Source organism: Aulonocara sp. 'chitande type north' Nkhata Bay, linkage group LG22 (genome assembly GCF_057382095.1).
Source record: "Aulonocara sp. 'chitande type north' Nkhata Bay isolate Kocher_YH1m ecotype deep benthic linkage group LG22, A_spYH_male_GT1.1, whole genome shotgun sequence".
NCBI classification, from domain to species: domain Eukaryota; kingdom Metazoa; phylum Chordata; class Actinopteri; order Cichliformes; family Cichlidae; genus Aulonocara; species Aulonocara sp. 'chitande type north' Nkhata Bay.
Window position 1 is genome coordinate 9,044,709 of NC_141364.1, and position 21,248 is coordinate 9,065,956.

Here is a 21,248-nt window from a genome sequence, read left to right on the forward strand (position 1 = left end):
CTGACACCCTGAGGTCCCAAAGGAGGGAGGGTGGTGAGAAGAGAGCAGGCCTGTTATGGATTCTATTCTAGGAGGGGAGGGGTGATGAGGGGGTGCCTGTATTTGGAAATGGAGGTGGATGCTGGAGAAGGGAAACGAAAGAGGAGGGTCTGAGGGGGGGTTGAATCATACGTTACAGCTTTGTTGGGGACCCTGATACTGACACACAAACAGTCACATACACACACACACAGCACTGCTGCAGATGGACAGAGGACAGAGGGACGGAGCTAAGAGGAACCTGTGAGTGAACAACCACCCAGAACAAAGAAAGACGGTGAAAGAAGACGAAAAGGAAGAGAAGAAGAGCAAGAGCGAGGCCAGAGAAAGAGGTAAAATACATTTAATTTCAATGCTTAACAGCATGTTGAGGAGATTTTATTAAAGTGAAATAAAAACAAAACACATATGAAATTATCTCAATATGAAATTATGCTATTATCATAAAAACTAGAATTTATTCTAATCTTTATATTTAACTGTTGAGTGGAAACAATGTGAAGAAGCTGCTGCTGGAATATTACTGTACCGCAGGGGGTGTTAGAGCACACACACACACACGCCTGTAGTGCTGGTCAGCTTCTATAAATACCCGTATGAGATAAGCAGAGGAATGCAGCCAGGTGATAGAAGCCGGGAGCTGCTGTTGTGTCGTGTGGATTTATGCTGCACAGGTACAGGTGACATAAACGCAGTATAGCACAAAGTATAGCACACAGTTATTATGGGTTATTATTACTGTCACAGTATGTGAGCCTGTAGTTGGTTGTGGAGCCCAAGCATGAAAACAGCATGAGCCCACCTGTCTCTGTAGCTCAGGTAAGACCTCAGCAGCTTTGAATCTTTTCTCTATTGACTAATTTCTTTATTTAACGATGAATGTTATAAATGCAACCATTTCTACATCGAGCTGATCGCCTTTTCTTGAGACTCTTGGTTTAAAAAGTTTGATTGGATTTTCCAGCACGGGCAAATTTGTGATCAAGATTTCAAACAAAGTGAAACAAACAGAAGATTCTAGCTTGTAAGAAGAAGAACAAACGTGTGAAATTCTCACATCAATATTTATAATTCGCACATGAGAGCTGAAGGCTGTGAGAGACCAGATAAATAGGTTTACCCGGCAACAAATGAGGCAGAATTTACACACAGACACTGTAGATGTCTGTATAAAGGTGTTGTTTATGTGTAATCCAGATTAGGGATATCCTCTCCACGCACACTATGGAGAAGACTGTGTGTGACGGTTGTTCCCAAACAATTCAGGTATGAATCAGATGGCTTTCTATTTCTGTCCGTGGAAACAATATCAACGACCAGTTTTAACTCTGTAAATAACGCCGATGTTTCAGACTATAGCAAGCAGCTGATCGGTGAAATTGCTCTAAAATCAGTCACTTCCTGCTGAGCATCAAACAGCAAATAATCAGAGCATTTATATATGAATTATATAAGTTATTAATTCAAAATTATACTTTAATAAATGAAAGTTTGCTGACTTAAGCTGCTCTTTATGCCAGAGAGAATAATTGTGTGTGTTCACTGTGGATGTGAGGAGTGCTGCTGCTCCTCCTCATCGACAGGTGCTCTCCGTCTCCTAAACCTCCCACACTGTGATCCAGTCACAAAGGGCAGCAGATAAATTCACACTTAATACATAGTTGTTGTTTTTTTTAAATTGGCACATTAGAGTTTTTTTTCCCTCTCATAAGTAGTTTTTCACTCCTGAATCACTGCTGATTGAAAACACATCTCTAATCAAGTTTAAAAACAACAAAAAGGAACAATAAACACACTCGGAAAATCAGAATCTGTAGACTGCGCTTGTGTTGTGCAGCTCTTACACGTTTAACACGTTTCTCGTTTTCTGCAGAGTGACAATTATTGGACAAAATTTGTGCTTCTTTGAGAAGTGCGACACACTCAGAGCAGCTTCACAGGAGCACAGAGCTCAAGGTTTAAAAATAAAATTTCAGAGCTGAAGCTGGACCTCCAGTGCTTAGATTACCAGCCTCCTCCTTGTATTTCACAGTAAAATAGTTCCTATTTCTTCAGGTGAAAAAGCACGTGTGGCAACAGCAAATTAATACAGTTAAAAAGTGTTTTCAACATCATTTAAGATGTATTTTTCTTTTCCACCAGACACAAACAAACATCTATTAGACTGCAGAGAAGAAACTGTGAGGCTCATTACAGCTCCATAACTTCAATAATCAAATTCAAAGAAAAGCAGAGCTGAAGCTGAAATGGGCAACAATGTTAAAAATGTTTATGTTTGTAAATAAGAAAATAATCAGCCCACAGATGGATCATGTGATCACTGGCAGCGATTCAAACTGAACTCTATTTGTGTTCGGCTGCATGTTTACATTAATAACTTTCAGAGTAATCTATTACACATATGGGCTGATCCGCTTTAGTCCAGAGCTTTTATTTAACCACAGGAGGCAGGATCTTCTCACAGTTTTTGTGATAACACCTGAACTCAAACTGATTAATGCTCAATCTTGTTGTTTTGAAAGAGGTATATTTGTTGTTGTTGGTGGTTGGAGCTGGGGGTGGAGGTCTGGTTCCCAGTACGGTGGATGACGGAGCAGCTGCTCACACCTCTAACCTTGGTCCCAGATATTTGTGACAGCTGACCCACACAGAGCAAAGATTATTTTCACAGCACTGAATCACTTCGTTAGCAAGTTTGTCTGAAATCTTGATTTTAAAGATGTTACATGTTAAAGGAAATGATAGATGGATTTATTTATGTTTAAACTACGAGAGCACAGCGTCAGCTAGTGGCTTTTTTTTTATTCCAGATGCATTTATATGAAAGAGAGTGGGCTTATTAATATTTGTGACAGGCCACATTTAGTAAATTACACTTGTAAAACATGCATTTAAGTAATGCTTCAACATTTAAGCTAGGCTACTTTCAGCTGCTTCCTCTTTCAATGGAGTCACCACAGAGGATTTGGCTGATTTTCCTTTCCTGATTCAACCTCAAAGGGATTTGTGTATCCTCCATGGACTGAAGTGGGGATCTTTCATATGGTAGACAAATGTATAAATAACTACACTGTGTTTAACTTTTGAAAGGGAATGAAATTCAGTAGCCTGCAGAGACTGAAGCTACTCTTCTAAACTAGTTAGGTTAAAATACCGGTGGACGTTTTTTCCCTTTAGGATTTAGGATGTAGGCTTTGTCTTATGAGGAAGAACAAAAACTGTCCGGTGTTCAACCATGAGCATAAAATTGTGTAAACCAAGAAAAAGGTGCTTAATCAGATTTAGCTAAATAGCAGGCGTTGATTAGCCTGAATGTGATAAAAAAAAACTGCAGTTCCTCTTACGGCCACTTGAGGCTTGCTCCTAAACTGAGTCCCCATAAACCTCCAGGTTAAAACATCCAGCTTCACAGCAGGAATAAACCTGCTTACAGTTTTCTGTGGATAGTTTCTCTCTGAGGGGCGTGGCCACCTTCACTGACAGCTGTTGGGACGCAGTAACCAGCTGTTGCATTGTCACCTTTGCTAATTAGAATTAATGAACCATGGTATGCTATAAGACAGACTTTCCTTGTGTTAACTGACAAAACCTGAAATCCCAGCTGGAGTTAACAGGTATGACGGTGCTTATCAGCTCTCCCTGTTAGGCTTCCATTATCACATGATCATAATAATAAAATGGTGATAAAAATCATTAAAATGCATAGTCGTTGCAAAAAGAGATTAAGTCACAGAAAATGGTTAAATCTGGTGATTTATCGCACTGAGCGGTAAAATAAACATTTTATTGTTTATTTATGTTATGGCAGAGTGCGCCCTCAGTGCTGCTGTTTATATCTGAGACTTAGAGCTCTGATAAGGAGACGTGGAAATCGCTTTAGTTTGCCAGCAGATACAGAAGTAGGTATTCCTGGTGTGTGTTCTGTGCTCTGGCAGCTGCAGCAGTGTGACAGAGACTCGCACTCAGTTTGGGTTTAATCAATATTCCGATTACCAGCTTGAAGAATCTGTATTGCACTTACATCATGCTTTAAATAAAAGAATTAGTGAATACCTGGGTCTGTCAGACGATTTTAAACTGTGAACATAACCTGCTCTTGACCAGGTTCTGTGTTCAGCATATGTTACTGCTGTGATTTAGCCAGGCACAAAGACACTGAAAACTCTGACTTTAAGCTTGAAATAGCCCGCTGAGCCACTAATCTCACTTCATCGTGCACCCCTTGGGGCCTCTGTGCCATGTTTATGCGATTTTTATGGGACTGAAAAAGAAATTCTTACTTTATTTGAAATTTCTATAAGTAAAAGTTTGCATATCTTTTAAGATCAGGCTGTAAATTTTCAATTTTCTACATTTACGTTTGGTTTTGTCTTCATATCTCTGCTGATGCTTCATGTTTTAATGGCTCTGCGTTGCTGTTACCATCAAACTGAAGGGGAGCGGCCAAGGTCACAGTCACAGAAACCCTGTATAGACTCACAGATCCGAAAGTCTGTGGAGTGATTTCACTCTTCTTCTTCTGATGTATGAGGTTATACAGCAGCTTAGCAGTTGGCTAAACGCTACTGTTTCAACTGTTTCAGGAGGGATTGCAACACTCCAAGTGACCATTTGTAACTCTGAGCTCCTCCTCTTCATATGACACCAACAACAGCTGCTGCTCCGTCCTGTACTATCCCATCTCCCACCATTGCCCGTCCTTATGTGGAGCCCAAAGGCGCTATTTAAGGGAGGAGGGTGGAAAGAGCGGTGAATCACGTCTGTGGTCTCGGTGGTTTCACTGCAGTTATGTTTGAGTTGTGGGTGTAGGAATACTTTTTCCATGAGGCTAGAAGTTAACCGAGCCGTCTTTTTGATGAGCTGAGAGGTTTGACAGCATCAGATTACAGATACAGTAACACTGGTGGTCGCATCAGAGGATGTTGTTAACGATTTAGATCAGCCACATTCTGCAGCAAAGGAAGCATGAGAAACATAACGGAGGCAGAGAGACAACATCATTAATTTACACCATCTAAAAAAGCTTAAATCACATTAATAACATGTTAGAAATAAGCTCATATATTTTAACATATTAAACCTTACTACGTCCAGTCGTTGTGCAAGCACACGTTCATAAGTTTTGCAGATTATTTTGCTAAGAGAGCAACAGTTACACCAAAAATGACAAATTCTGCTTCTTAATGCTTTAATGGTTTATCCCTCCTGAAATCTACACTTGTGCCCAGTTCTTCACTAAACAAAGGAAATGCGGACTTACTGAACATGTTCTGGAATGACAACAAGGGCAAAGCTGCTATTTCCAAGGCTGTGTGGTTTTATAACTGGCAGAGCTCGTTATCAACAAACTGTGAGCCAAGAACAAAGATCACCGTCTCTGTTTATCGCTGCATGTCCACAACACTTTAAAACTCTGCAAACAGAGCAGGGAGGCCTCTGCGTTTGTGTCACTAACATTTATAACCGTGTCATCGTGACCTTCGCTCATTCACTGCATCGCGCACAAGTGCAGCAGCTGATGTAGAAAATAGCTGCATATAAAGCACAAAGCAGACACGCCGAGTTTCAGATGAGGAGTTTTTATTAAAAGATTTGAAATTTGTTGTTTGTCCTGCATCGTCAGAGAAGGATGTGTTTGTCAGTGTGAACCAAACAGTGCCACACAAAGACAAAAGACACAAACAGACAGATTCTTTGCAGTAAAGATTGCTAATATTTTCTTTTATAGCTTTTTCTCCCAATGGATGTTCATACTACACCAACGTTATTAAGTAATAGATAAATGACTAAATGATGTAAAAGTTCCTGGGTTTTGGTTGTTTTTTTTTACTATCTACAGTAGAAATAATCAGTTCTCATTTCACATTTATTTCTTACAATTTTGGCCCAAAGCTCCGTGCAGATACATTTTTTGTTTTACCAGAGCAGCTTTTCTTTATCGTGCAGAAAAACTGAGATGTGCTGTTGATATTGCACTTCTTATTCTTATATTATTCTCAGAGATTAAATGTGCAGTCAAACTTCTTTACACTGACAGAAAGGGGAGAGTCCGGCCCACGATGTAAAATGAGTTTGTCATCCCTGATTTAAGATATATAACCAACCAAACCAGAATAAGTAGAATCCGAAAGCTTTCAGTGAAAATTGTTTGTAAACAATATCCCAGACCAGTTGCACAAATACATTTATGCATATAATATACAAGATGTTACTGTTTTCAGCTGAAAAGACAAGACGACACCCTCCATCCTTCATGCACAACTGAACCTATATGCTTTCAGCATATGCAGGACGTCCCCTATGCAACATTTCTACTCTTTGTTTATTTCAGACACCCTCTAACATCCATGTATCGCCTCCTCTCGGTCACCTCACTGCTCTGGCAGTTTGTAGAGCTCGACTCATTGCGAGCGTGACTAAGATTCCCCAGTCGCTTTGTGAGTGAAATACGGAGCGTGTGATGTGCAACAGTGGGCCACTATAAACCGCAAACACCGCCCCGAGCCGAGCCTCAGGACACATGCAGCTGTCATTCACAGCTACAGACGTGGAGTTTGTCCTCGGGCGAGCCTCTGCGGGATTTGGAAAAGGTTCTGATGATCAGTCGGTGTTTGTTGTGTTGTGTCAGAGTACTGGTCATCTGTCAGTAGGCGGGGAGTGATTCTGAAGTCACCATAATACAGAGACTTTTGAAAAGCTCGTGGATTTTGTGATACTGTAAACAGAAAATGTAAGAAGTGGATCCAAAGTGCTTCGTCAATATGTACAAAATATAAAAACTGCGATGTTAAACAAAATTTCAGCAATAATGAAAAAAATGTATGAGAATAAAATACTGGAAATACCAGATAACAATAACTATAAAGGAAACTGGGATGATGTAACAGGACTGTTTACACCAGAGAGGGAAATCACATCATGAAGCTTCAAGCTGAGTCACCATTTTAAAACTAAATGTGAAGACTGAGGGGTGGATTTGATTGGTTGTTAGTGAATGAGTGTATCCCAGGTGATCATCCATTCCGACTCTGATAATGACCATAATCCAAAAGCTGATCGGCAAAGTGTTTGCCGAGGTAGTGAGGGAGGGACCTGAGGGCTGTTTTCCTTGCTAAGCAAATTGAGGCCTGGTCAGCACTTGAATTTGAGAGCACCTGGGAAGAGCAGCTCCTGTAAACCTGTGGTCAGCTGTGGCCCAGGAGGCAAAGTTGGTCATTGACCAACTGGACGGTTGTTGGGTCGGTCATCAGCTCCCCCAGGCTGAACATCAAAGTACTTGGACAAGTTGGTGAACTCCAAATTTCTGCTTCTGTTTTCTTCCAGGTGCTGTGTGCTGTGTTAGAGTGAAACCACCAACCTACCCAGCTATCAACACTGATCCAAGGCTGCTTCACTGAACACTTATTTTCCCCTAAAGAAGATCAAACCAACTCGTTTGTACATTTTATTGTAAAAGTAAGTTACTCAGTGGGTGAATTTAATAAACTCAGTCATTAAAGTAAAGATCGACTAAAACAAAGAAAAAAAACACATCGCCCACAGTCCAACGATGCCTCCCAAGAAGAAGGCCTCCCGTCCGAAGAAGGCTGCCGTGGAAACCATCTCTCAGGTCGCCATGGAGGCCGTTTCAGCCACCTTGAAAGTGGAGAACCGTGGCGACGGTGTTGTGGTGATGGAGAGCGGGGTGAAGAAGATTGAGCAGATGGCAGCTCTGGACATCGCTCAGCTGAACAGCCTCAACCTACCCCTGCCGCCGCCCGTCATCAAGCCCGGAGAGAGAGGCCTCGGCCTGGGCAGCGAGCTCACGCGACCCCTGCACGGCAACGCCCTGCTGGAGGAGCTCAGCAAGATGCGCCAGGAGAAGTTAGTTTGATGCTGACTGCTGCATCACACTGTAAAACACTTTCAGTTAGTGATAGAGTAATATATGTTTTTGTGCAATAATTTAAGTTTACAGGCTGCTGAGGCACACAAGGGTAATTTCAAGATTCAGGCAGAATTTCATCAATAAAATTTCAAGGAACTGAAAAACTTTTATTGGCACTTTACAGTACGCGCCAAAACAGCATGATACAATATAACCTTCTTAGGCTACAGCTATGATTGAGTGCATTGCAAAACCCACACATTTAATGAATCTTTCAATTAAACACATCAGTAATTCAGTTATGGAACGATACAACCTGGGAAAATGACCAGTTTAGAGTTTTATTAGAGCTTTCTTCTTCTTTGTTCCTCCCAGGTTCCTGACTGATCTGGAGTTGGCTTGTAAGACAAAAGCCTTTGATGTCCACAAACTGGTGATCTCCTCAGTCAGTCAGTACTTCAGGGAGATTCTGGCCAAAGACCCCAGCATGAAGCGCCTCGAGCTCCCCTCCCTTTCGCCTCTTGGTAGGTTCAATTCATGTTAAGACAAAGCTTAGATTCTTACATGTAACCTTCAAATAAAGCTTACAACATAAGTCAAACTCCTTTGGCCACAGACTTCATGCACCTCATGACGGTTACCAGGCCAAATGTACAGCTTCTTCCTCCAAGTTTGTTACAATGGCCAATCACAGCATCTCTTATACCGATGCTACAGCAATAACATCTTAAAAAAAGAGAGTGCGTGTTAATAGTTTTCTGTCTTTTAGATGTTTTTGTTGAATCATGTCGTGCTGCAGACTATTTAGGCAGATACCTTACACAGCCATTACTTCAGTGTCTCGATGACATTAAGGCTTGGATGTCTGTTAACTTTTTAAAATTCAATGATAAAAAGACAGAGGTGATGGTTTTTGGTAGCTCCACTGAGACCCCCAATGTGTATGTAGATTCCCTGGCACAGTATGTTGAGCCAACTGTCACAAACCTGGGGGTCAAAGTGGACTGTGATCTGAAGTTTGATAATCAAATTAAGGCAGTGGTAAAATCTAGCTTCTTTCACCTCAGGCAGCTGGCAAAAATAAAGCCAATTCTTTCACGGCAGCACTTTGAGACAGTGATCCACGCCTTTGTTAGCACTCGGCTGGATTACTGTAATGCACTTTATATTGGGGTCAGTGCATTATATATTAGTCATCTACAGAGGGTGCAAAATGCCGCAGCTCGTCTTTTAACAGGCACTCGAAAGTTTGAGCACATTTCCCCTGTTTTAGCTTCACTTCACTGGCTGCCCGTTTCTTTTAGGATTCATTTTAAAATTCTTTTATTTACTTTTAAAGCTCTCCATGGCCTAGCTCCATCTTATCTCTCTGAGCTGCTACAGCCTTATACACCCACCCGCTCTCTCAGGTCAGCTGATCAGCTGCTCCTGAAGATACCCAGGACTGGGCGTAAACTTAGAGGAGATCGTGCTTTTGCTGTAGCAGCTCCCAAACTGTGGAACGAGCTTCCTTTAGAGATTAGACAGGCCACTTCTTTACCTGTTTTTAAGTCACTCTTGAAAACCCACCTCTTTACCCTGGCCTTTGACACCACGTGAGATGTTGGTTTTTTATTTTAGTTGTTTTTAGGTGATTCGATGCTGTTTTATCTTGTTTTTGTTTTAACATAGGGCTGTTTTAATTTTATGTTTTAATTTTATGTTTTTTATTTATTTATTTTGCTGTTTTCTGTTATTCTATTGTTTTAACTTATTTTCTGTACAGCACTTTGTTCCTGTGCTGGGTATTTTAAAGTGCTTTATAAATAAAATTGGATTGGATTTACATCCTATGAAGCAGAAAAAAATCAGTTTTTTCAAGTATAAATGGCAATAAAATGTTAAAATAAAACAGTTAAATAAAACAGTTATCCATTGCTCCTACCGATGCATGACACTCCTTATCTAAACAACTTTCTTAAGTTCTTCAGTTTATGTGGTGACTCCCCATCTGCAGGTCTGGCCAATGTCATCACCTTCGCCTACCTGGGTCGCGTCCACATGTCCCTGTACACCATCAGCTGCACCGTGTCCGCCGCCGCCACCCTGCAGATCCCGCAGCTCCTCAAGATGTGCGTGGACTTCCTGCTGGCCGAGCTCAACGTGCAGACCTGTGTCTACATCTGGAACATCGCCGCCGCCTACGCCCTCCTGCCTGTGTGCGACGCCGCCCGCCGCTTTGTGCTGGAGAACTTTGTGCAGTTTGCAGAGACACCGCTCTTCAACCAGCTGACCCTGGAGCAGATCTCGGCCTTCCTGCAGGACGACTCACTGCTGCTGCCTTCAGAGGTCACCGCCTTCAAGGTCAGAGGTCAAACATCGTGTTTATTTGTTAATAAAACATCGTTCCAGCACATCCAGCCGAATTAATCACAGCTGCGGTTTAATCTTAAATTTATTTTAATCCAAATTCTACTAAAATGCTTCTTACTGTGAATTTGGGGGAAAATAATATCAACTTCTCAGGTGAGAAGTAGTGCCGGCTCTTCTAGGAGGCGACTCCTGACACTTGCAGTGTTAACTCGCTGACCCTCTGGGACTTCCTTCTATTTTCATCCAGGACTAAAAACAGGCCCCAGACCAGCTGTTGAGAACCCAGCACAGACCCATCAATCCAAACCAGTCAGCTGCAGGTCGGCTGTGAGCATAAGGCCCCAAGTATAACTCCTTGCCTGTTTATTAATATTCAGCCGCATTACAAACTTAAATAGACAAACAGCTGAGAAGAAGTGATTTTATTTATAAACTGGACCATATGTGAGTCTGTGAATATCTCAGTAGATACATTAAACTGGTACCATCTCCGGACTGGTTTAGTAGCACAACAAATTACACATACTGAATCCAAACGGTGAGTTATTATCACAAATCATATTAATTAAACCTAAATCATAAGTGCCAAAACAAGACATTTTAAAACTTTTTCATGACAAACAGAAATCAGGAGATGTGGGTTTCCTGAAAAACTATGGCCGCCGCAGGACTGGAAAATGAGAGAGTTTATGCTAAATCTTTAAATCTCTCATATCCAGTGATGTCATCTCCTCCTCCAGCTCGCCATGAAGTGGCTCGACTTTGACGCCTCCCGTCAGGTTCACGCCGGAGAGCTTCTGTCGCAAGTTCGCTTTGAGACCATCCCGGCCAGCGAGCTGGTGAGCCAGATCCAGCCTGTGCCGCGCATGATGCAGGACCCCCAGTGTCACCGCCTGCTGGTGGACGCCATGAACTACCACCTCCTGCCCTACCAGCAAAACACCCTGCAGTCCCGACGCACGCGGGTCCGCGCCGGGCATCAGACTCTGCTCATCGTCGGAGGGCGTCCGTCTCTCACCGAGAGAGCTCTGAGCCGAGAGGTCGGTGCTAAAAATGTGTGACTATACTGAATAAAAATAGAACAGAAATATCCTTTATTGTCCCTCAATGGGGAAATATGAGTGAGAGGACATGTAGTTTGATCCTGGGGCTGAGATGGACTTATTTGCTAGTTTTGTACTCTTTATATTCAGTTAAAACTAATAAAATGCCAAACTGACCTTTGACCTTGGCATTTAGGTGCTGTGGAGGGACCCTCGTGACGGAGGAGCCACCTGGCGTCACCTCACCCAGCTGCCAGCAAAGAGCTTCAACCAGTGCGTGGCTGTGATGGATGGTTTTCTGTATGTGGCGGGAGGAGAGGACCAGAACGACGCCCGAAACCAGGCGAAACACGCCGTCAGCACCCTCAGCAGGTGGGAGCAGGAACAACCAGCAGGACGCTCTCAGATATCTGACTGTAGTGAAGCTCACAAGGGGGTTAATGCTGCTCTTTGATTATATCATGGTGACTTTGATAGAAGATCACGTCTCAGAAAATATTAAAGCAATAAAAAGAATATTACTGCAGAACATCTGGAAAAACATTTATAACCAATACATCAACAGGACCTTGAGATCAGTAACCCGTCCCTGCTACTTTGGTTTTACCTAATCAGATATATTAGAGCCCCACTTTTCCCTGAACGAGCCTTTAACTGACTCTCTCCTCATCCATTTCCCTACATCAGATATGACCCTCGCTTCAACACCTGGCTCCACCTGGCCAGCATGCGTCAGCGCCGCACACACTTCTCCCTGGCTGCCAGCGGCGGTCGACTGTTCGCCATTGGCGGGCGCAACGTGGAAGGTCTCCTGGCCACCAGCGAGAGCTACCTGCCCTCCTCCAACACCTGGCAGATGCGTGCCCCCATGGAGATGCCCCGCTGCTGCCACGCCAGCGCCACTCTGCCCTCCGGAGACATCCTGGTGACCGGTGGCTACATCAACTGCGCCTACTCCCGCTCTGTGGCGTGCTACAACGTGGAGACCGACACCTGGTCCGAGAAGCCTCCCATGGAGACGCCCCGCGGCTGGCACTGCTCCGCCACCGTTGGAGGGAAGGTGTACGTGGTGGGAGGAAGCCAGCTGGGGCCCGGTGGAGAGCGGGTGGATGTGCTGTCAATGGAGGTCTACTCTCCTGAGAGTGGATCATGGAGCCGGGCCGCCCCGCTGCCTCTTGGTGTGAGCACTGCAGGTCTGTCCTCGCTGGCAGAAAAGCTGTACCTGCTGGGCGGCTGGAATGAAGCGGAGAAACGCTACAAGGCTGCCGTGCAGAAATACGACCCGGCCACAGACAGCTGGTCTATGGCCGAGGATCTTCCCGAGCCCACGGTTGGAGTCTCCTGTTGCACCCTGACGCTCCCGCATCGCCAAACACCGCGCCGGCAGCACCGCAACACCCCGGGCAACGAAGACCAGCAGCAGGTCGCCAAGAACCGAAGTAGAGAGAGCAGCATGTCTTCATCACAGAGCACCACCGCATAGGAACACCGAGGAGGAGAGAGACCAGAGGAGAGCAGAGGGGGTCAACCTCAGGACAACATCTGGATCATGTCTGATGTCTTTTCTGAAAAGTTTAGTAAACGTCACAATTTAAGAACAAAACAGATAAACTTAAAGGTACATGTTGTAAATTTCTACATTTTAAAAAAGTTCCAAACCTTTTTGAAAAACGATCTAAAGTTCTGAAAAGCTGCTATGACTTTATGTCCAAAGCATCTGTGTTCTGTGTGTAAGAGGCAAACTAGGGCCGGGCCAGATTTTTGTGTAATAACACGATGTGCTGCAGCAAGTCAGCGTAGCTTAACCAGCCACTAATTTAATAAATTTAAAGGTATTTACTGTGGCTGTCAGGAAAAAGGCAAAGCCTGTCGAGGAAATAGGGGTAGATCAAAAGAAAGATCAAAAGTAAAACATCTCAATTAAAATCTCAACAAACATCAGTAGAGTGCTGCCCCCTGCTGGTGACAGGTTTAATTAAAGGGTAATTACAAAAAATACCTTTAAACTGCCGCAAGTGCTGAGTAAATGACAAAATAAATGTAAACATCTGAGAAAACATTTACTCAAACACTCAAATGTGAATGTAGACATGGTAAAGTCACACTTATCATGCATATTAAGTTCATATTAACAGAAGTGAGCATACTCAGCAAACATTATTAAAACAGCTATGGTGACATTGCTTTCAGGTACGACAGAGGCCACAGACCGTCGAGGAGTTAAATACACGTGTCTTTGTTTTTTTGTTTTTTATATAATGACGTCTGATCGACAGTCGCACATCTTCCCCATGTTCACACACTGGTGCTCCCACAGTTTGAGCCATCACCATTCATCTGCATGTCAACTTATATCTGATCTGATTAAGGTGAACTAAAAGTGTCTCTGCACCGACGTCAGCGTTTCCTGTGATGGACGTTCAGTAAGAAATGGGCTCCAGAGTGTTTCACTTCGTTCAAATCGACAATCTGACTGAAGATTTAAACATTTAAACTTGCAATTATAGGCAGCTAACATGAAAACATGCAATATCCAGTACAAGTGACAGGGCATGTATGTAAGAATAAGAAGATGAAATACTTTATTTATCCAAAAAGTAGTGAAATACAAACAAAACACAACAAAAGATAAGATCACGGGCTCAGACGCTATAATCTATTTTATTGTTTTAAAAATTGTAAGCTGATTGATTTGAAACTCAGGTTCAAAGTTCCAGTCTTGTATTTGTCCAATTTAACGTCTTCAAAGACACATTTCTGTCCACGTGCGTGTGTCCTCCATTTTTATGAAGTTAGAATCTGAGCCTTACTGATGATGCAAACAACCACAGCACCCGAGCTGTTTTAAAAAGAATAAATAGGAGACTGCATGGTCCAAAGGAGGTTTAAGGTGGATTGGAAACAGAAAAGGTAACGGATGGATGGGAAGGTGGAGCCGGTGGAGGAAGAGAGGCGACAGGTGGATGATGAAGGACGGATAGATGGAAAAAAGGTTATCTGTGTCTGGGGTGGTTTGATCAAACGTCGCTGTGAATCCGCAGGTTGTGCACCAAGATGTTTCTAAGCCAGCGCGTGGCTGTCAAAACAAGTGTGAATGTGTGTGTGAGTGTGAGAGAGTGATGGCAGGAGTGTGTGTCTGCTACAGCGAGAGAAAAAAAACTGACAAAAACTGCAAAAAATATGACGATTTATCATCAGGAAACTTGAAATACTCAAGATCAACTCAAGAAAACCAGCAACAAACGATTATGTAGTCAAGGATTTATTTATTTAATATTTAATTTTAAGTAGTGTAGCTTAAACGTAACAAAAAAGACAAAAAATATGCAGATGCAGTGCCTGGAAAAATATATATAAAAAAATAAAAAAGGTTAAGCAACTTGGCTTCAACACTAAATAATTAAGTTTCCCCAAAACATAAAAAAAAAGCATAAAAACCTGAATAAAAGGATAAAAATATACAAATAAAGAATTAAGTGGTGTCACGGCTCACCTGTTTTAACTGAAACTAAGACAAAGTGCAGAACCAGTGAGACTCCAGCAGCTGTGGAGCACTTTCACAGATAAATACTCTGCATCCTGCACTTTATCTGATTGGCTGAAGATGTGTTTGGGTGGTTTCTGTGGAGTTTCACTGAATAAAGACAATCTGATCAAAACAAGTCGACTCTGCCTGTTGTTTATTGTGGACACTCTCTTTTTTAGACGTCACGTTAGAAGTGGAGACACGAACGGCAGAAAATCAGTGCAGGAAACATGACTGCACGATTTCAATAAAACCTAAAAAATTCATTATCCTTGTCCCTCGTAAACATGAAACAATAGTTTTGAGTAAAATGCAACAAAAATATAAAATTAAAAATGTATTTGCTTTATATAGATGTATGCGCTTGGTATAAAAAAAATTAAATTTTATTTGACCAGATTCCTTTTTAATTTACATTTTACATCACCCTTGTGTAACAGAGTTACATGAAGAATTTACACAATCAAATAAGTCAGCATTTTGGGCATAAATATATATTTATCATGTGCAAAAACACAGGTTTATCACATGCAACATGGCACTGTGCAGGAGCCTGGAAATCGTACTGAGTATTTTGCAGGCATTTAAAGCCTTAAGGATAAATCACAATCCTACTGAAGTCAAGTGTCTTTGATCACGATCAGTTATGAAGCATAAACCTTCGTGGATCCACCCACTAATCCAGCAGGAGTTGTACCTGCTCCTCTGTGCTTGGAGAAACAGGAAGAGCGCTAGCTGAGCTCTGCAAAGTGAAGGGTTGTCCTTTGTTGCCATGGTTTCTGCTTCTCAACCACCTCAACACTTCCTGTTACACAGTGAGGATCGTTTTCTTTAGCATGTGATTTATCATAAACTCATTTTGCAGAACACGCATTGTTTATTTCTTTATTAATGTGTCTATTGCATGACGTGAATTATTGCTGGTGTCACAGCAGGGGTACATTTAAACTGTAACTCCTCTAGTATTTTAAAGAAGTTGCCTTTAAGCAGTTTCATGTTCTTCTACTGCTGTGAGAATGTTAAGCAGAACTCATTTTATTGTTCAATTTTAATGTCTTGTAAATGAGACACTGAGTCTCAATGGGACTACCTGCATAAATAAAGCTTAAATAATAATAAAAACTATTAGCAAAATAATGAAACTGCAACTCGGAAATCAGAATACCTCGAATGTTGATAAACTGAAGGATGTTAGTACTTTTATCAGAATTTTATTCCAGTTTTAAACATGTTTGCATTTAAAGTGAGCACATTAAAGTACTACTGTACGCAAGTAAAATTAATGCTGCTGCATTTCAGAAATTAACACTTAAATTTTTCCCTCATAATCGGCACAACATTTCTGCATGTCAGTTTTTTTCCCCTCCCACAATCAATTAAAAGATCTGAGAAATAAAAAACACGAGACAAAAACTTATTTTTTCCCATTTTATTACTTTGTTACAAACAAGATCAAAAGGTGGTCCTTTACTTGCCGGGGAGGATGATGCCATCGTACTGAAAGAGAGGAGACGAGAATGAGAGCTTACACATGAAGGAATTTGAATTTTCAGAAGAACCGTTTCACTCAAAAAGGACGTGAATTTTTAAAAAGCTGCAAAACTTTTAAAAATAGTTTAATTACCCTTTTCAATAATTCAAAAATAATAATACAATCAGCCTCCTCTGATTCAAAGGTGCTACTTTTCAGCAAATTATCCACCAAATCTTATGATACATGTTCAGCATTTAACTTGAATTAGAAGTTCAACAAATATCAGGGTTTCCCCTTCAAAATAAAGGTTTAACATTTGGTCAACATTTGAGCTTTGAAAGGTTTATGACACTCAAACTGAGTCAAACATCCTGTTCCTCCTCTTTGTCGCTTTTAAAGGAGCGTTTTCTAAATTTCTTTCTTTCGAAACTGTTTAAAAACTTCAAAAATTAACGTCAGCTATTAAAAAAAAAAAATGTAAAGAAGCACCTGCTATGACCAAATCAACCCAACCTTCACTCATGCAGGTCACTAACAGCACATTCTCGTTCTTAACAGTGGTCTTATAAAAAGGTCAAGCCTCTACAGGAAATGAGCTGCACACCCAGTGGGAAACTCTTCCCCCTGGTGGTGAAAGTGTTGCCCTACAGAGGGTAATTCTTCCATAAAGGACACGTAATCTGGCAGCAATCAGGATCTGTGTACTCACTTTCTGCTGGAACCAGCGCATGGACTCCTCTTTGCGGATGCGGTGCTTGAAACCGATGCGGCCCCTTTTCCGCTTCTTGTCGGCGATGCTGAAGCCGGGTCTGCCCAGAACCTGAACGCAACAAACAGGGGAGAGCGCTTCAGAAAAGGCTCCGAGCAGCATGGATGCGCGTCTGTGAAGCCAAAGCTTTGACCTCAGTACAGCCCCCAAAACTTGATTCGCTTATGAAATAAAAACAATCATTTAATACTTATGAATGTTACAAAAACATTAGCAAATATTGGCTGCACAGTGCACGACTTCAATAGGAGAAAGTAAACTCCATTAAAGCAGAGCTTAACTTTTTATGTACTGCTTCAGTTAAAGACGATCAGCTTTGTGTGTGATTTCTAAATCAGACGTCACATCCGAGTAAACAGCATGCAGCTGTGAGTGGGTTTATAATGACAGTCTATGCAGCTGCACCGCACTTCACATTCAGCTGTCACCACATTAAAATTAAACTAGGCTGTTTTGTTAAAAATTAACTTTCTCTTCGTGTCTTTGCTCACCTCCTCTGGTGGGAGGTCTAAAGCTCAATTTAAATTAGCGTGTTCTGTGTAGAGAGTACGATGAAGTCTACACCATTTCCAGCACTTATATTTGTGTGACTGTGCTGTTTGTTACACTGTGTATAAATTCATACTGAAGTCCTGTCGATTTCCTGATTTGGGATTTCAAAAGAATCACCTTCCTCAGTCAAGTTTCCTGGTATTTTTGGAAAATTGGATTTACATTAAAAGTACTAAGAAAAAAAAGAAAAAAAAAAGGCTGAAAATCTGCGTATCGCAGCCCTGAAGACAAATTCTCATTTATTTTATTATACAGCCAAACCTGTCAAGCTGTATGCTATTTTTTCACGCTAATTTTTTTTTTTTTAGGTTTCGGTTTTAAAAGGTAAAGAACTTTTGTTCCCCCTCACTGATTTAATTTAGTCAAGCTTAAAATATTTTTCTGTGGTTATAAAATGAGCAAAATAAATAAATAAATAAAAAATAAAAAAACAACATCAGAACAAAGTCTCTGTGCCTCACTGCAAAGGCCACACTACAATGATGGCATCAAATAAACTGACATGAATATAAAACACTGCTAAACATAAGCACTTGAGACAAACCTACTGCAGGAAGCTGCTCCAAGGATTAAATGAGTCAAATAAATCCCCGTTACATCGTATTTATTATGATTTGTTGTCTTAATGTCATCTAAAACCATAAAACCCTCAAAAACCTTGAATGACAGGTCCAAACAACATCAAGCACCCACACACGAACAATCAAAGCAAAAGGAGACAAGTAGCCGTTACTGACCCACCAAATAAGCGCTACAATTATCTACTCTTAAAGGCATTTGAGTCTTCCTCACCACATAGAAGTCCAGACCGTAGATGCCGATGCTGGGGTCGTACTTGATGCCCAGATCGATGTGCTCCTGGATGCCGAAGCCAAAGTTTCCGGTGTCGGAGAAGTTGTTCTTTCTCAACTCGTACTCACGCACCTGGAAGCAGCAGAGGAGAACCGATTTACAGCAACAGCACAAGAAAATTCCCCCAAAACACGACAACAAATCTGAATATTCATGTCAATTTGAATAACTCTACATTAATACAAATTTTTTTTGTGAAGAACGATGAATTTTTTATTGAAAAGTTTTCTATGATTTTAAATTTTACTCTAATTTTAAACACTACAATATAAAACCTTAACATTTATCAGTCTGGGTAAGCGACACCAAGGGCTGAAAAGTGGAAAAAGATCACATGGATGCAGGTAAAACATGACATGGAGACACAGACCTTGAGTCCCTTCTCCAGAATCTCCTCTGCTTTGGCTCCACGGACGGTGCAGTGGACAGCAATCTTTTCATTTCTGCGAATACCAAAGGATCTCACAGTGTAGCGGGCTGCAGGAGGAGGAAACAAAAACAACCTTTAAGTCCCCATAACAGCACGAAGCGGAGTGAAATATTTCCAAAATGCAGTCCATTCCTCCTCAAGGAGGTACACATTTAAGATTAGACACATAGCAAGGGGCTACAGGAAGTAGTTTAAAAAGTTGAGCTACTACTGGCCCATCAAACACAAGGCGGGATGTGTGCCGCGGTTAATCATAACCTCTGTTCAGCTGCTTACATTTGACTTTAGGATTTGAAAAAGTCTGGTGATCATTTTTGTTTTTTAACAGTAAAATAGACTTTTCAAAGAAGTTTTCTTGACTTTAAGAAACAGGCTTAAACTCAACCGAGAACAGAAACATAACCCGGAGCCGTTACCACAGATTTGCTGGCTTGTTGCCCTCACTCATCAGCACCAGTTGCAGAAGTCAGTTAAGTGAATTATGCATATTTTATTACAGTACAACTAATAACTAAGACTAAACCACAGCTAGAAAGTGAAAACTTTGTTTTTCTATGCAGGAGGACCCGACTAGAACCTGCAACAGGCAACAATATCACTAATGTACCGGTGTGCCAAACGAGGACTACAGTCACCATCTCCTGTCAGGAGGTACGCAAGTCCAAGAGAGGCCATTGGCAAGTGAGTTTTCAAAGTAAAATACAAATAATGGCAACACAAGAGTCTTCAATACTCACAACTCAGGCCTCAGAGACCATTTCATCCCAATAGCTTAGATTCTGTTTGGTCTTACCCTCACCTGTCCATATGGCACTCTTGTGTTGTATATTTGTACTGTCCTTTATCATATACACAGGGACTTTACCTTTGAACCTGGTTGTACTGTGTAACTGTGACAAAGTTGTGTTTTTTGCTAAAGTGAGACAGACACCTACCCTTGGAGAAGACGGGGGTCTGCCCCGTGAGCTGCTCCAGCACCTTGGCAGCTCTGGTCAGTCTGTCTCCGCTCTCTCCCACGCAGATGTTCAAGCAGAGCTTGCGAATGCGGACCTCTCGCATGGGGTTCTCCTTCTTCTCACCCTGGTCCTGAAAGGGAACAACACATAGGATCAGCAACTCAAAAATATAAAACATGACAAAACCACCATCATCCAAAGTCCTCACACCATCTTAGCTGCTCCTGTTCCGCTAAAAAAACAGCCTTACTCGAGCTTCAGTTTATTCCTTCAGTCTCTTACGTCCTGTCAATGATCTGATCTACTTCAGCCTGAGATCAACACATGCCGGCCGGAGAACATGTCCGTACATATCCCCGCTGCTAATGCTACTGTTAGCACTGACACAAGAATCATACACGTCCTGATTTTTGGCAACCCCGTTAAACTGCCTAAAAACACCTCGATTAAAAAACGACACGCTCAAAAAGCGGCCTGAACGTCTCTGCAATCTGAACTTTAATAGCGGAAGCGCACAGGTTCACAGAGTCTGTTAGCGGCTAGCTGGTTAGCATTACTCGCTTTCCTACTTTTAATCACTTTTCTCCAACTTTTATGTACAAATACGACCCCAGTGTGATCAACCACAGTGAGGTCTATGGCTCTGTTGACGGATCAGCCATCAGGATGAGCCTGCTGCTCCGATGACTGCAGATTTTAACCGTAACTTCACATTTCATCGCCACAGTACGACGTGAGACGATACTCACCGCCATGTTGGATCACTAAAAGAGGGCGTTTCGTTTCCGGCGACGTATATTTATAGTCGTGGGTTCACCGAAACGCGGCTTGAGGAAACATCGATGGAGAGAGCCAAGGTTCCGTGTAACGTGAAATAATAATAACAGCTAAAAACATCAACAACAACAACAAAAATAAATAAAGTTAAAAATATATCATAAAGTTAAAATGACAATAGAGCTAAAATATTAGACGTCATAAAAGAAAGTTTTAAACTTTTTTCTTTTGAAGGTAAAATCAGCAGTTTTGACTGATAAATTAACACACAGTGCTTTTTTTGCCCTGTTTCCCACTATAATTTAAGCAACGCTTCAAAATTCAACATAACTGCGCTAATAGGCAGGAGGAGGCATTTATGCTGGCTGCCAGGTGCTTCAAGTCTATTGAAAGATGCTCATGTGTATTTCTTCTGTATCACTGTTAACTACTATGTCTTTTCAATCTATTTCCTTTAGGGGTTACCAAAGCAGATCATCAGCCTCCATCTCACCCTGCCTCTAACATCCTCTTCTGTCACACTAACCCTCTCGACCACCTTCCTCGCTGCATCCACGAACCTCCTCTTCCTCTTTCCTTCCTGCCTGGCAGCTCCATATTCAACATCTTCT

The 21,248-nt window shown here is 41.8% G+C and overlaps 2 protein-coding genes across 4 annotated transcripts; one reads left to right on the forward strand and one right to left on the reverse strand.

Annotated features, from left to right (window-relative positions):
- Positions 1 to 187: 187 nt before the first annotated feature.
- On the forward strand, positions 188 to 14,963 carry klhl43 (kelch-like family member 43). 3 transcript variants are annotated; one of them, XM_086279130.1, is made up of 8 exons: positions 188 to 371; positions 7,363 to 7,494; positions 7,582 to 7,902; positions 8,282 to 8,430; positions 9,903 to 10,249; positions 10,999 to 11,298; positions 11,498 to 11,673; positions 11,989 to 14,963. In XM_086279130.1, exons 3-8 carry the CDS (start codon positions 7,589 to 7,591, stop codon positions 12,782 to 12,784), a joined length of 2,082 nt encoding a protein of 693 aa, XP_086135256.1. In that variant the 5' UTR covers positions 188 to 371; positions 7,363 to 7,494; positions 7,582 to 7,588; the 3' UTR covers positions 12,785 to 14,963. The 3 variants fall into 3 exon arrangements, with proteins under 3 accessions (XP_086135256.1, XP_086135254.1, XP_086135257.1); XM_086279128.1 differs by having other exon boundaries at positions 7,363 to 7,902; XM_086279131.1 differs by lacking the exon at positions 188 to 371 and adding an exon at positions 700 to 858 and having other exon boundaries at positions 7,363 to 7,902.
- A 1,278-nt stretch (positions 14,964 to 16,241) lies between these two features.
- On the reverse strand, positions 16,242 to 20,740 carry rpl11 (ribosomal protein L11). Its single transcript, XM_086279132.1, has 6 exons — positions 20,610 to 20,740; positions 19,840 to 19,990; positions 18,845 to 18,951; positions 18,415 to 18,546; positions 17,011 to 17,121; positions 16,242 to 16,324 (listed from the first exon to the last, which is right to left on the reverse strand). Exons 1-6 carry the CDS (start codon positions 20,613 to 20,615, stop codon positions 16,295 to 16,297), a joined length of 537 nt encoding a protein of 178 aa, XP_086135258.1. The 5' UTR covers positions 20,616 to 20,740; the 3' UTR covers positions 16,242 to 16,294.
- Positions 20,741 to 21,248: the final 508 nt, after the last annotated feature.

Coding starts and splice junctions, on each gene's coding strand:
- rpl11 (XM_086279132.1), bottom strand. Junction 18,547..18,844: donor TTCTGGAGAAGGGACTCAAG/GTCTGTGTCTCC, acceptor TGCTGCTTCCAG/GTGCGTGAGTACGAGTTGAG. Junction 16,325..17,010: donor TGCGCTGGTTCCAGCAGAAA/GTGAGTACACAG, acceptor CCTCTCTTTCAG/TACGATGGCATCATCCTCCC.
- klhl43 (XM_086279128.1), top strand. CDS start 7,589: ATGCCTCCCAAGAAGAAGGCCTCCCGTCCGAAGAAGGCTGCCGTGGAA. Junction 8,431..9,902: donor CCCCTCCCTTTCGCCTCTTG/GTAGGTTCAATT, acceptor CCCCATCTGCAG/GTCTGGCCAATGTCATCACC. Junction 11,674..11,988: donor GCCGTCAGCACCCTCAGCAG/GTGGGAGCAGGA, acceptor TCCCTACATCAG/ATATGACCCTCGCTTCAACA.